This window comes from Apis florea, unplaced genomic scaffold (genome assembly GCF_048593485.1).
Source record: "Apis florea isolate Af1SG1 unplaced genomic scaffold, ASM4859348v1 contig_2989_pilon, whole genome shotgun sequence".
Lineage (NCBI taxonomy): Eukaryota > Metazoa > Arthropoda > Insecta > Hymenoptera > Apidae > Apis > Apis florea.
In genome coordinates this window covers 191,151-204,723 of record NW_028256685.1, presented here as the reverse complement: position 1 = coordinate 204,723, position 13,573 = coordinate 191,151, and the positions used below count along the sequence as shown (strand labels likewise).

The window sequence follows — 13,573 nt, the reverse complement described above, 5'->3', positions numbered from 1 at the left end:
TTTATAAAAGTTATAAAAAATTTAATAAATATAAATATGATTTTAAAAATTTTATATATATTTTTAATTTAATATTTTATATCTCATTTTTTAAAAAACTTTATTTTTATATATTTCAAAAAATTAATAAATTTTAGTATGTTATTGTTACAAGGAAAAAATAAATTTTAGATTTTTCAAATAATGAAAAATTTTTTTTATCAAAAAATATTTATTTTTTTCTAAAAGATTTTCTTTTTTTAAAGTTTTTGTATGAGTTTCTTTATTATATTTACATATTTCTATTCGATTTTTCGAATGTCGAACGTAGTATTCATATGATCTATGTCTTTTCAGTTTCTATCGGTTCATGGATGCTTCGCGCTTCTTGCATCTTTGAATTTATAATAATTTATCTAGAATATAATAGAATGATAATAAGTAGTGTTAAAATGTGAAATAAATGTACAACTAAATAAAAAAATTAATTGTGGTAAGTCTTTTAAACTATTAAATATATTATTAATAAAAAATATGAATATTATTTTAACTATTACATACATGTATATTAAAATTTAACGTGACTATGTCGATTAATTTCTTGATTCGTTTGATATAATTTTTTACTTTTTATTATTGAATATAATTTATAATCTTTTTTAAATAATAGATTCTCATAGATAACAGTAATAATTTATTGAAATATTTTTTATGACAGATATTTGGAATCAACATAAATTTAATCAATTATTAATCATCATATTTTTCGTGAACACTATCTTCAATAAAATGCATTCGACGAATGGTGAGTTTTGTATTTTTATTTTTTTATTCTTTTTTTATATAAAAAATTTTATATGCAATTCATTTAATAATAAATTTCTAAAAAATTTAGATGTTCATTACATATAACGAACAAAAATATTTGATTTTCATAATTTTTTATATATAATTTCTTTAGTTATTTAACGAATATAATTATTTTAACCTAAATAAATTTAAAATTATTATATTTTTTAAAAAACAAAATATTTTAAACTATCTTTATTAAACTTTTGCTATTTGATATATATATATGTATATAAAATTTTTTCTAATTATATATTTCTCTCTTTTTACTTTTTCTTGCCTTGATATGTAAGTACATTATTGCTGTTGATAATAGTATATTGAATATACTGTATACTTGAATATATAGTATATTTGAATAGTCGATATTCAAAGATTTGATTTTCTTAATATCAAATTTCAAATTTCGAAATAATAAAATTGAATTTTAATTTTCATGTGAAAAGGTTCTATCTTATCGGTATTATTCGAATATTATCTCTCTACTAGTATTTTAACATAGCCATGGTTGAATTCGTTGTTCTTTATAAAGTATAGTTTTATACTACAAGATGTCGCTAAAATGCAAAAATTTTATAATTTAGTATCGGTAAACGAAGGATGGAATTTCACGAGAATTTTAATAATCTTTTACTTAGTTTATTTTAGAGTTCTATCTAGTCTATATTGAGTTGGTGCTTCTTTTTTTCATTTTAAACATACTGTGTTTTTCTTATCACAAGTATTTCTTCTCGCAACTCTTTTTAAACCATTCCTAATTTAAAAATTACCATTTTATTATCAATATAAGTGTTATACTAAATTATTAAAATGAGCAACCAAAAATCAGTGTCAACTTCAATAAATTTCCTTTTTGGGGGAACTGCAGGGTTTGTTATTTTTATCATTTTACAAATAATGTTTTAAAAAATAATATATATAGATATTAAAAAATATAAATAAAAGACTAATGAAAGAATTAAATATTTACTTTTGAATTCAAATACTGTATTTTTATAAAATAATTATATTAAATAATATCTTATGATATTAGAATTTATTTAAATTTTTACAAAATATAAAAAAAAAGTTTTTGATTTTTTCAATATAAATTAATAATTCTATAGTTAGATTAGAAAGTTTATCAAGGAGTTGATTATTTTATTCTAGAATGGCTGCAACATGTGTTGTTCAACCATTAGATTTAATAAAAAATCGAATGCAATTAAGTGGAATTAAAATATCAACAATAAATATAATATCCTCAATTTTAAAAAATGAGGGTATCTTAGCTTTTTATTCAGGCTTATCTGCTGGTTTATTACGTCAGGCTTCATATACGACTACAAGACTTGGTACATTTGAATGGTTGTCTGAATTATTATCGTGAGTACATATCTATTAAACTCATATCAATTTAAAAAAAAATAATATGTATGGAATATGTATAGAATTTGGTATTCCTCTTGTTCAGAAAAGACAGACAACCAAATTTTATTATGAAACTACTAATAGGTAGTTCTGCTGGTTGTGTAGGAGCATTTGTTGGTACTCCTGCTGAAGTTGCCTTAATTAGAATGACTGCTGATGGTAGATTACCTCTTGGTATGCCAAATGTTAGTTGAATATTCAATAAAGATTTTACAATTCTGAGGAATATTTATTTTTAGCTGAAAGACGTAATTATAAAAATGCATTTAATGCATTAATTCGAATAGCCAAAGAAGAAGGCTTTTTAGCATTATGGAGAGGTACTATTCCAACAATGGGAAGAGCTATGGTTGTAAATGCAGCTCAATTGGCATCATATTCTCAATCTAAAGAAACTTTACTTAATACTGGTTTGTAAACATATAAATAAGTAAGATTCAAATGAATGATATTAGTATAATGTCTTTTTTTTTTTTATATATATTTGATTAGGATATTTTGAGGATAATATTCTCTTACATTTTACAAGTTCTATGATATCAGGTTTAGTTACAACTATTGCTTCTATGCCAGTTGATATTGCTAAAACAAGGTAAATTTTAAAAAAACTAAATTAGTGAACCAATTATGAAAATGGTTTCACACTTTGCATTACTAATAATTTGCAGGATTCAAAATATGAAAATTGTGGATGGTAAACCAGAATTTAAGGGTGCAATAGATGTCATAATACAAGTGTGTCGAAATGAAGGAGTTTTTTCATTATGGAAAGGTTTTTTTCCTTATTATGCTCGTTTAGGTCCACATACTGTTTTGACTTTTATTTTCTTAGAACAAATACGTAATTTTTACAAAACATATTCTGTATAACAATTTAATTTAACACACATACATGCATATGCAGTGAAAGAATATTTTCAAAATATATTGAGTATAGTCAATTTGGTTAAATAATAATATAACTAGGTCGTAAAATTAGTTGAGAAGAAAACTATGCAAATGTTATTTATACAAGTATTTCAATTATAAAATAGCAACATTTTTTGATAAAGATAAAATTTGAATTGATATCGATTTTGATACAATAATTTATGACCTCGCTGTATTTTATCCATTGATTATATATCTTATTTTATATTTTATATATGTTTTGCTTCATATCTAACCTTTTCAAAGTACATGTTCGTAAAAAAATATCCATCTTTTCAATATAATTTCTATTTATATACTGATATTTGTTGAACACTATAAATTTCACACATAAACGCACAATATTTTTTAATTTTCTTTAAATATTGGATGATTCAGAAAATTATATAAGCTTCGAAATAAATGACTAAAAATTAGATTGTATCATGTTATATCTATATATGGATGTTGTGTGTGTAATAATTTACACATATAATTTACATTGATAGACAAATCTTTTTGTTGCTATACAAAAACAATACATTCTACAAACATTCTCCATAGATAAAGAATCGTTTGATACGATTTTTATTTTATATTTGTTATTAATATAAAAAATGTATATTTTTACTTTATAATATTTATATGTATACAAATTTGTTATTACGAAATTATGAATAATATTTACAATAAATATTATTTTATGAAATTTATAAATGTAAATGAAATACTGAAATGTATAAATAATTAGTAACAACTAAATATATATAGTTACTATTAATTTCATATATATATATATATGTAATATATATTATTTGAATTGTATAAATAATTGTTAAATAAATGAAAAAATTTTGTGTATATTATTCTTTGGCTGAAAAATTTATTGAAGAATTTAGTCGAAAGAGCCATTTGAATCGGGCATGTATATGAACGATTAATAAACTCAATTGTAATGTGAAGTGAATTATCGTTGTGTTACATATTAGTGTATATCATTGAAAAAAATTAATATAAATAAAATAAATCTTTGTTGAATATCGATACATATTTATGTATTAAATTATATTCAAAATATTCAACAAAATATTTTATAAGGTTATTTTACGAAAATGCATTCTTTTTATATTATATAAAAAAACATGCACATAAATATATGTCAACCAATATGATAAATTATGTGAGAGTTTCATATTATGCAAGTTTTTATATTTATTTTATTTAACTTAACTTTTTTTTGTAATGTCAAGAAAGAAAAAACGTGAAACTTGGGGGGAAAATGGATTTGAAGATTGGGTATGTGAAAAATATATTCAAAATTTTGTTAGAAAAGTTAAAGTTATTAGTATAATGAAATATTTTTAGGGTGGCTATATGGCTGCTAAACAAGCAAAATTAGAAGAACAATTTATAAATGAAGCAAACAAGGAAATTAAAACATCTAATATATTTAAAGGAATTGCAATTTTTGTAAATGGTTATACTAATCCAACTGCAGATGAACTTCGTCATTTAATGATAGCACATGGGGGTTTATTTCATCACTATATGAGGCCAAAAGCAACAACTCATATTATTGCATCTAATTTGCCATATTCAAAAATAATATTATATAAAAAAAGTCAAAATCCAATTCCTATATGTAAACCTGAATGGATTGTAGATAGTATAAAAGCTGGTAGAATTCTTAATTTTCAAAATTATTTGCTTTATTCTCATTGTACAAATGCACAACCCCAATTGAAATACATAATACAAAATATAAGAAATGAAACAGATGTTATTTGCGAAACACATAATGATGTGCAAAAGAATAATGAAGTAAGTACTCTGAAAAATGATAATGATATAACTGAAGCAATTAAACATACTTCTATAAAAGAAAGTATTCCAATATTACCAATCAATTCAAAAGATGCTAATTCCACAAAAAATCCAGAATTTATAAAAGAATTTTATAATCATTCACGATTACATCATATCTCAACAATGGGAACTACATTCAAAGAATATGTTAATGAATTAAGAGATAAAAATAATGGAGAATTTCCTGGATTTATAAAATTAAAAAAATTAAAAGATAAAAAACTAAACAAATTACTATTTGATTCTCTTGAATTAAGCCTTAATAATGAATTAATTGATTTACAAGAAGAAAATAAGATGGAAATTAATCAGGATTGTATCATTATGCATATAGATATGGATTGCTTTTTTGTTTCAGTTGGTCTTAGGGATAAACCAGAATTAAAAGGCTTGCCCGTTGCAGTAACTCATGCAAAAGGCAATAAAAATTCTGTAAATATTAACAAACAAACCTTAGATGATAATAAAAATAGAGATGAAGAACAGTGTTCATTATCAGAGATAGCATCTTGTTCTTATGAAGCAAGAAAAGCTGGTGTAAAAAACGGCATGTTTTTAGGAGAAGCATTAAAAATTTGTCCTGATTTAAGAACAATACCATATAATTTTGAAGGCTATACAAAAGTTTCTTATATATTATATGATACTGTAGCATCATATACATTAGATATTGAAGCAGTTAGTTGTGATGAAATGTATGCAGATTGCACAAAGATATTAGAAGAATCTGGTTTAACACCAATGGAATTTGCAACTATAATTAGACAGGAAATAAAAGAGAAAACTGGTTGTCCTGTTTCAACAGGATTTGGAAGAAACAAATTATTAGCAAGATTAGCAACAAGAAAAGCAAAGCCAAATGGTCAATTTTATATACAACAAGAAGACATTAATAATTGCATTAGTTCTTTTAATGTACAAGATTTGCCAGGTAGAGTATTTAAGCTGATAGTGCTAAACTCATTTTAAAATTATTTGTAATAATTATTATTTAAACTAGGAGTCGGATGGACAACAACACATAAATTAAACAATATTAATATACGAACATGTGCGGAATTACAAAAAATTCCCTTGACGACACTACAAAAAGAATTTGGCAAAAAAATGAGTGAAATTTTATATAATATGTGTCGTGGTATAGATAATTCGAAACTTAATTTAGAACATATTAGAAAATCTGTCTCTGCAGAAGTAAATTATGGAATAAGATTCGAGAGTAACGATGATGCGATAGATTTTTTAAAAAAATTATCACACGAAGTATGTAATCGATTGAACAAAGTTAATGCAAAAGGTAGATGCATTACATTAAAAGTTTTAATTAGAGCAAAAGAAGCACCTAAAGAAACTGAAAAATTTATGGGACACGGATTGTGTGATTATGTAACAAAATCAAAAAATTTTATCGCTCCGATTAACGATGTTGATATTATAACAAAGTAAGTTACAGAATTATTGTAATATATAATTGTCGTTCCTTTAAGTTGAAACACGCGCACGTGAGAGCAAACGAAAAACAAACAACAATACATGTACACTACATACCATCATTCATGTCATACATCCGCCATCTATGAGCAATTGCTGAAAGTATAAAGTTATAAGATAATAGGCAAAAGTACAAGAATGATTTGGGTTGTTGGCCGGAGAACTTTAAATTTATCACAAGTCAGAAAAAAGATGATCGCTATTCTTTATATAATAGAGAGAAATGAGGATGCATCATTGCTGTATTTTTTACTGTCGATTTTATCTTTCTGCTTATAAAAAAATCGATTTTATTTTCCCTATTCATGAAGCTTCGGTACGTGAAGCAATTCATGAAATAAGCGCTCTTGTGTACCTAAAATATAATTATAATATAATTATTCGCATTCTTATAAATAGCAATTTTTTCTATTTCATTCGGTTTTTCATTTTTTATTTTTAATACATTAGATATTTCCTTCTAAGTTGTAATTTAAAATTTGTTAACGACGAATTGATTACTATTATCTGACTTCAGATTAGTCTGTTATAAATAAGTCGAAATGAGAAACAAAAAAAGCAAATGAGATACGATAAGACATCTTACAAAATTAATATTTAGATGGATATAATATTTAATTTTCAAAACTAGAAATTAATTTAAATATGATCATATTTGATATTATTTTGATCTACTTATAAAGATCAATTTCTTAAGAAATCAATAAGAGATCAATAAAGATTTTAACAATTCAAATAAAATAATTTTATAACAATAAAGAAAAATATATAAAAACTTTATTTTCAACTTGTTTTAGCGATTTATTAATATTCGTTTCTCGCTATAGATCATAAATTCTTCGATTATTCCTACGATTAATTTCATGAAGTAATGAAAATAATTCGTTTAAAAAGATTATTTAAAAGAATTATAGTAATTAATGTATATGTCAGTAATGTATTCTCATTTGCTCTCATGCGTGTTTTGATTTAATGAAGTAATAGAATAAATTGTTCATTTTTTAACAAACTTTTTATAATAACTTCAGGGAAGTTATTATACTTTGGAATCAAATGCAAAAAATACCAGAAGATGCAAGAGGTATCGGCATACAAATATCTAGATTAGAAATATTAAAAAATAAATCTCGCAATACAACTTTAACAAATTTCATTAGAAATAAACAAAATAATACAATTCATCGATCTACTGAAACAAATATAAGCAATGACGTTCAGCCTTTAATAAATTCAAATGCTATTGCGTCAGTTTCTGGAACTACTAATAACGAAGATAAATTGTGCATTTCAATTCCGATGGAAATACAAAATGAAATTTTAGATGCTGACAAAAATAAAAAACAGACAGAAAGTAAAAAAGATCAAACAACTGTTAATATACAAACTACATGTAAAAATGAATCAAAAACTGTACAAACGCATCATGAAAATTTTTTTAAACAAATAAAATCTGGTATTTCAAGACCAACAAAGATAGAAATGCCACCTATTCAAGAAATTGATATGTCTGTTCTGATAGAATTACCTGAAGATATACGAAATGAAATTCTTAATGAATATAGTGCTAAAAAAAATGAAGGTAAAATGGATATTAATATAAATAAGAATAATAACTCGTCGAGTAGTAAACCAATTTCTACAGAAACTAAATATGATGAACAAAATATTTCATATTCACAAGTAGATCCAGAGTTTTTAGCCGCATTATCAGAAGATCTAAGACGCGATGTTCAATCATATTGCACTGCTAAAAAAGCAGAAAAGTGTTTGAAACTGAAAAAAAATGAAACAAATATTAATAGAGTTACAAATGAAAATATAAAACATAATAAAAAAGTAGAAAATAACTCGAAAAATAAAAATGGTGGTAAAAGTGGCAAAACGGTTTCTAAAAATAAAAAGAAGAATGTGCAAACGATATTCAAAACAATAAAAAACGTAAATGAAATTAAGAATGTATCAGATAATAAAATTAATGTTGGTATTACAAAATTCACAACAGCGTGTATAGACAAAATTGAATCTGTTAATGATCAAATTACTGCAGATGAAGCTGAGATTATTCTTTCTCATAATCGTACTATCTCAGAAGATAACGATAATACAAATCAACATCAGGACATCTTAATCGAAGTTGTAAAGCGTTTACTTAATCTACCTCTGAAACAGGTAGCATTAATTTCTAAGTACTGTTAACTGTCTTCATAAATCATTATTTTTCATTGATATATTTTGTTCGAGAACTTAGGAAATATTTGGATGATAAGATAGTATTTTAATTAAGTTAGTTTTTATGAAAAGTTGAGATAGCATGCTGAATAATCTGTCGGGTCATATTATCAGTTACAAATAATTTTTGTGGCATTAATAAATATATAAAATATTCGATTGCAGGTAAAATTACAAATACAAATATGGATCACTAGTTCTAAAGTCGTGAATGAAATTGATTTTTTGTCACTTGCGACATTTCTTAGCATGCTTCCGGAAAAGAAACGGATCGAAGATTTACATGTATTATTAAAAACCATGCATAGGTAATCTATAATGCCAAATTCATACATACACCCTTGTAAAAGGTGAATAGCGAGTAATATAACACAGAGGATTTAGGGAATAGATATCAGTTTACTCAGTTATGATTGATAAATAAAAATGATATTAAAGATAATACATTAACTTATTTATGTTCGTATCTTTAGATGTATGACAAAAACTGGAAATTGCATTTGGCATGGGACATATAGGAAAATAGTAAAATACGTTCAACATTATATGCAAATTGAATATAACAGCAACCTCATGGTACCACCAATCAAATGCAACCTTTTGCAGTGTAACAGTGATGTAATGTAATTTTTCGGAATTTAATAAATTAATATTTTTACAATGAGGTTAATAAGAAACCTATTTACAAGCAAACATGATACTTACCTTCAATTTCATTGAAAACAGTATCAGTATTCTTTAGGTAACATATTAATTTACAATGGAGAACATACTTTTTTTCTGAAAGAACTATGCTCAAAGGTTTCATATAAATCGGTAAGAAGTCATAAACCTCGAATTCGTACGTATTTTTATGATATATATATATGTATGTATATATATATATATATTTTTTTTTAAATATATTTTTTTACTTTGTTGTTGTTACGCGCTGGGAAGGTGAAAAAATAGAAAGGGGTGAGTCAGAGATGAGCGTTTACTACTCCCATTCGGTAGTTCCTGGCGGTTTAGATGTTAAATCGTATAAAACACGCGAGATACCGGGTATTGAAGATATTTCGGTTACCAATTTCTTCACCACCTATAAACAAAAAAGTATAAATTTTTTATAACAATTATAAATATTAATAATCAAATTTTTTATATTATTTTAAACTTACGTGGAGTGGCAATTCCTTTCCGGGAATAGCCGGAGTACCAGTCATAAAATCATTAGTAACGAATGGCCTAAGAACAACTGAACGTTGACAAGAAGGTATTCGAGAAGCAGCATCACGATCGAAATGTATGGGAATTAAAACTACTGGCATTTGACTGATCGCTCCCATACAGCCACTAGTAGCTAATACTAGATTTGCTACATGATCTGCCTGTCGAAGCGTAGCTATCACATTTGATGTAAGATGAGTCGGTGTGATATCCGTTACAGGATGATGTAATTGAGGTCCAAAAATGAAGCACACACGATTTACATTGTGACACACTCGTGGAATTAATTTTGCGAGGAACAAGAGATCCTTCCATTCTATTCCCTCGGATAAGTTTTCTTCGCTAGATAATCCTACTACATAACTATAACTTCTTCGATCCCCCTATATCATTCAGAAAATATTTTAATGGATGTAGTTCAGTTAGTTTTATTAAATTATAAGATTATTATTCGTAAGTAATTAATATTCTACCTGCACTCCTACACTGCGTATAGGCAAAAGTGTTGCCGAAATATGTCGGTAACTGGAAAGCTGTCGCAAATACTGGCGTTCAGATTCACTAGTTGCACCTTCTACACGATTTAACAATCCGTGCTTCTTTTGAAGCATTTGTTCATATTCAGCCATTATTTTAACTATCACCTTAAATTGAATACAAATTTGTTATTTCGGAAGAGATTTTATTTTCTTTTTATCGATATTGTAAACAAAAATACCTGGGTTTCTGAAAAATCTTTATCCATATAAGGTTCATCTGCACATAAAATGCGTACAGCAAGCCCAGGACCAGGAAATGGATGACGAGCTACTAACGATGCTGGTAATCCAAGATCACATCCTAATTGTCGTACTTCATCTTTATGGAAATCTTTTAAAGGTTCTACTACATGACCTTGTGCTCTTAATGCTCTAACAAGTTCACTATCATTGTGATGCGTTTTTATCGCATCCGCTTTACCTAATAAAAATATTTATATTATATATAAATATAATTTATTATTTCTAACAGATATGAAAAAACATATATGGATTTACAACTATAAATTTACCACTAGCTAATGCACTTGCACTTTCTATAAGATCAGGCCTAAGAGTTCCTTGTCCAAGAAACACTTCTTCTGGTTTCAAACCCATTTCTGCCATTGCTTCATTAGCTACTCTCACAAAAACATCTCCTATGATTTTTCGTTTTTCTTCTGGATTAGTTGTTGCACATAACATTTTAGTTAATCTAGTTCTTGGGCTAGTTGCTGTTCCATATATTCCTTTATTATTTATAGTATTTGCATTGGCTATTGGTGTGACATTATCCAAGGGAACAGATGTAGTTCCTTGCATAAAGCAACGTCCCGCATTAACGACTCTTAATCGAATTCCTAATTGCGCCAAGCTTTGTTCCACAAATTGCGTTTCTCCTTTTCGCATAAAGCCATTATTGATATGGAGAGCTATGACTTGTTCCTTATTTAAAGCTTTATGTAATAGCGCTGCACATACCGTAGAATCCACACCTCCGCTCACTAATAACTGTGATTGTTTTTTTCTATTTTAATTGACAATCACATGTTGTCATATCTTATACTATATTTTTTAAATATTTTAACCAAAATAAATCATTATATTTTACGTTTAATTAATTATTAATTATACGTTTCAAAAATTTTACGAATGTTTTCAAACGGTACGGATTTTAATAATTACCTAAATATTAATTGTAAATCTTTTTCTTACCAAAACTTTTTTGTTGCCAACTGTATCTCTGATGAATTGAATACACTGAGCTTCCCGGCCACGAAGAGTATAATTACCAGTAAGGCCAGCAATGCCAAACAAAAAATTGTGTAACATTGTTTTTCCATTAGGTGTAAGATCTACTTCTGGATGAAATTGTACACCATACAAATTCATTTTATCACTTGCTATCCCTGCTATAAAGTTTGATGATCTGGCAGTAATATGAAAATTATCAGCTACCCTATCTATACTGTCTCCATGTGTTAACAGTACCATTTGTTCTTTTTCCAAGCCCCTAACAAATGATTTATTTTCTGAATACTTTATACTTAATGAGATACCAAATAGATGTATTGCTTCTAGACTCACTTACTTAAATAATAAGCACTTGGAATCTATTTCAATTGGGAACTGACCATCTTCTCTACCCTCTTTACTTATGACTGTACCACCAAATTCCTTATTCATCATTTGCATCCCATAACAAATACCTAGTACTGGAATTCCTATTCTGAAGATATCTGCATCATATTTAGGAGCATCTTCTGCATAAACTGAACTTGGCCCTCCAGAAATTATAATAGCTCTAAAAATTTAAATTTAAATAATGATTATCAAGTAATAATTCATAGATAATTCTGTATTTAATAAAATTAAATAATATAATTTATATGATCTTACTTATAACCCTTTTCTTGAAGGGTAAATGCAGATGTGTCCAAAGGCAGAATTTCACTATGCACATTTAATTCACGGATTTTTCGATCTATCACTTTACCATATTGTGCCCCTGCATCCAAAACAGCCACTTTTTCATTAACACATGGTATGCCCAATGTTCCTTCATTAGCCCCATTATTTCTCTCTGCGCGAAACAATAATCCGTCCGCGCTTTTTTCCATCTCAAAATTTCTTGTATTGCTATTAGTATTGTGGTGATTTCAATAATCCTACAAGGATTTAATAAATTTGATGAAAAATGAAATATTACATAAACAAATGACAAAATAACATAAACTTATTTTTATACTCTTTTAGCTGCTAGAGTTTATACATCAGATATTATTCTAATTTATATAACTTGATAAATAAAAAATTTTAAAAATTATTTTGTTTATTAAAATTAAAAAAAACATTAAAATATAAAAATTATATGAAATAATAAAAAGAAATAATTAAACAGAAAAAATATTTTTCATGTTATCATTCAGGTCATGAACTTATGAAAATGATTATAAGTTATACATACTATTTTAATTTCATTATCTATTAATTTATTCTTATTATTACTCTTATTTTATTAAAAATAGATGAATATAAAAAAAATCATTGCATTAATAAATATAAAATTTAATATTAAATAAAACTTTTAATATTTTCTTTTATCAAATAATAGAATTATAAAATATAGTTATTTCGAATGTCTAATGATATTACTACGTGTAAATATAAGATGCTATTATAGTATGTCACAAAGTCACAACCCAGTATAAGTTCTGACAACTACTGTATACTATAGATATTTGATTTATATGAAAAATTTATTTAAAAATATATACGTGAATATTTTATATCATTTAATGAACAATTTATATAATATTTAGGAAAAATCCACTAAATATGATGTTTAGCAAAAAATAAATAACCGGCCGTAAATTTTAAGAGCACGTTTCTTAGAAACGAAAGTACTATAATAGCACACCTACTACGTGAATCATCTTTTTAAACACTAATAAAATCTATTCAAAGACTCACCAAATTATACGAGGCAGAGAATATTTCACGCGTAAATCACCAACTAACGTAAAATTAATTACAGCAAAACAGAATGTGCACTCTCTAGACGAGGCAGCCATTCAATCGCCTGCAATAGCCACAATGCAGTGACTGCCTTC

The 13,573-nt window shown here is 26.0% G+C and overlaps 3 protein-coding genes across 4 annotated transcripts; 2 read left to right on the top strand and 1 right to left on the bottom strand.

Moving 5' to 3' along the window:
• Window positions 1-1,310: 1,310 nt before the first annotated feature.
• On the top strand, window positions 1,311-4,013 carry LOC100864607 (mitochondrial 2-oxoglutarate/malate carrier protein). The gene is made up of 6 exons (XM_003695047.4): window positions 1,311-1,697; window positions 1,978-2,193; window positions 2,282-2,412; window positions 2,478-2,648; window positions 2,731-2,830; window positions 2,907-4,013. Exons 1-6 carry the CDS (start codon window positions 1,639-1,641, stop codon window positions 3,106-3,108), a joined length of 879 nt encoding a protein of 292 aa, XP_003695095.1. The 5' UTR covers window positions 1,311-1,638; the 3' UTR covers window positions 3,109-4,013.
• Window positions 4,014-4,018: 5 nt separating this feature from the next.
• Rev1 (Rev1 DNA directed polymerase) lies at window positions 4,019-9,394 on the top strand. Of its 2 annotated transcripts, none has more exons than XM_012488470.3 (6): window positions 4,019-4,443; window positions 4,513-5,944; window positions 6,014-6,455; window positions 7,533-8,673; window positions 8,899-9,041; window positions 9,207-9,394. In XM_012488470.3, exons 1-6 carry the CDS (start codon window positions 4,390-4,392, stop codon window positions 9,358-9,360), a joined length of 3,366 nt encoding a protein of 1,121 aa, XP_012343924.3. In that variant the 5' UTR covers window positions 4,019-4,389; the 3' UTR covers window positions 9,361-9,394. The 2 variants fall into 2 exon arrangements, with proteins under 2 accessions (XP_012343924.3, XP_086764020.1); XM_086907894.1 differs by having other exon boundaries at window positions 8,899-9,083.
• On the bottom strand, window positions 9,113-13,570 carry bur (GMP synthase burgundy). The gene is made up of 9 exons (XM_012488473.3): window positions 13,434-13,570; window positions 12,360-12,628; window positions 12,052-12,264; window positions 11,676-11,973; window positions 10,994-11,471; window positions 10,661-10,902; window positions 10,416-10,586; window positions 9,894-10,325; window positions 9,113-9,814 (listed from the first exon to the last, which is right to left on the bottom strand). The coding sequence occupies exons 2-9, from the start codon at window positions 12,578-12,580 to the stop codon at window positions 9,713-9,715; spliced, it is 2,157 nt and encodes a 718-aa protein (XP_012343927.2). The 5' UTR covers window positions 12,581-12,628; window positions 13,434-13,570; the 3' UTR covers window positions 9,113-9,712.
• Between the last annotated feature and the right edge of the window lie 3 nt (window positions 13,571-13,573).

Bases quoted from the DNA above. Each gene is read 5' to 3' on its own strand.
- Rev1 (XM_012488470.3), top strand. From the start codon at position 4,390: ATGTCAAGAAAGAAAAAACGTGAAACTTGGGGGGAAAATGGATTTGAA. The intron at 6,456-7,532 runs GTAAGTTACAGA...TAATAACTTCAG, and splicing joins GATGTTGATATTATAACAAA to GGAAGTTATTATACTTTGGA. The intron at 8,674-8,898 runs GTAGCATTAATT...ATTCGATTGCAG, and splicing joins TTAATCTACCTCTGAAACAG to GTAAAATTACAAATACAAAT.
- LOC100864607 (XM_003695047.4), top strand. From the start codon at position 1,639: ATGAGCAACCAAAAATCAGTGTCAACTTCAATAAATTTCCTTTTTGGG. The intron at 2,649-2,730 runs GTTTGTAAACAT...ATATTTGATTAG, and splicing joins AGAAACTTTACTTAATACTG to GATATTTTGAGGATAATATT. The intron at 2,831-2,906 runs GTAAATTTTAAA...AATAATTTGCAG, and splicing joins GTTGATATTGCTAAAACAAG to GATTCAAAATATGAAAATTG.
- bur (XM_012488473.3), bottom strand. From the start codon at position 12,580: ATGGAAAAAAGCGCGGACGGATTATTGTTTCGCGCAGAGAGAAATAAT. The intron at 12,265-12,359 runs GTAAGATCATAT...TTAAATTTTTAG, and splicing joins CTTCAAGAAAAGGGTTATAA to AGCTATTATAATTTCTGGAG. The intron at 11,974-12,051 runs GTAAGTGAGTCT...ATCATTTGTTAG, and splicing joins TCCAAGTGCTTATTATTTAA to GGGCTTGGAAAAAGAACAAA.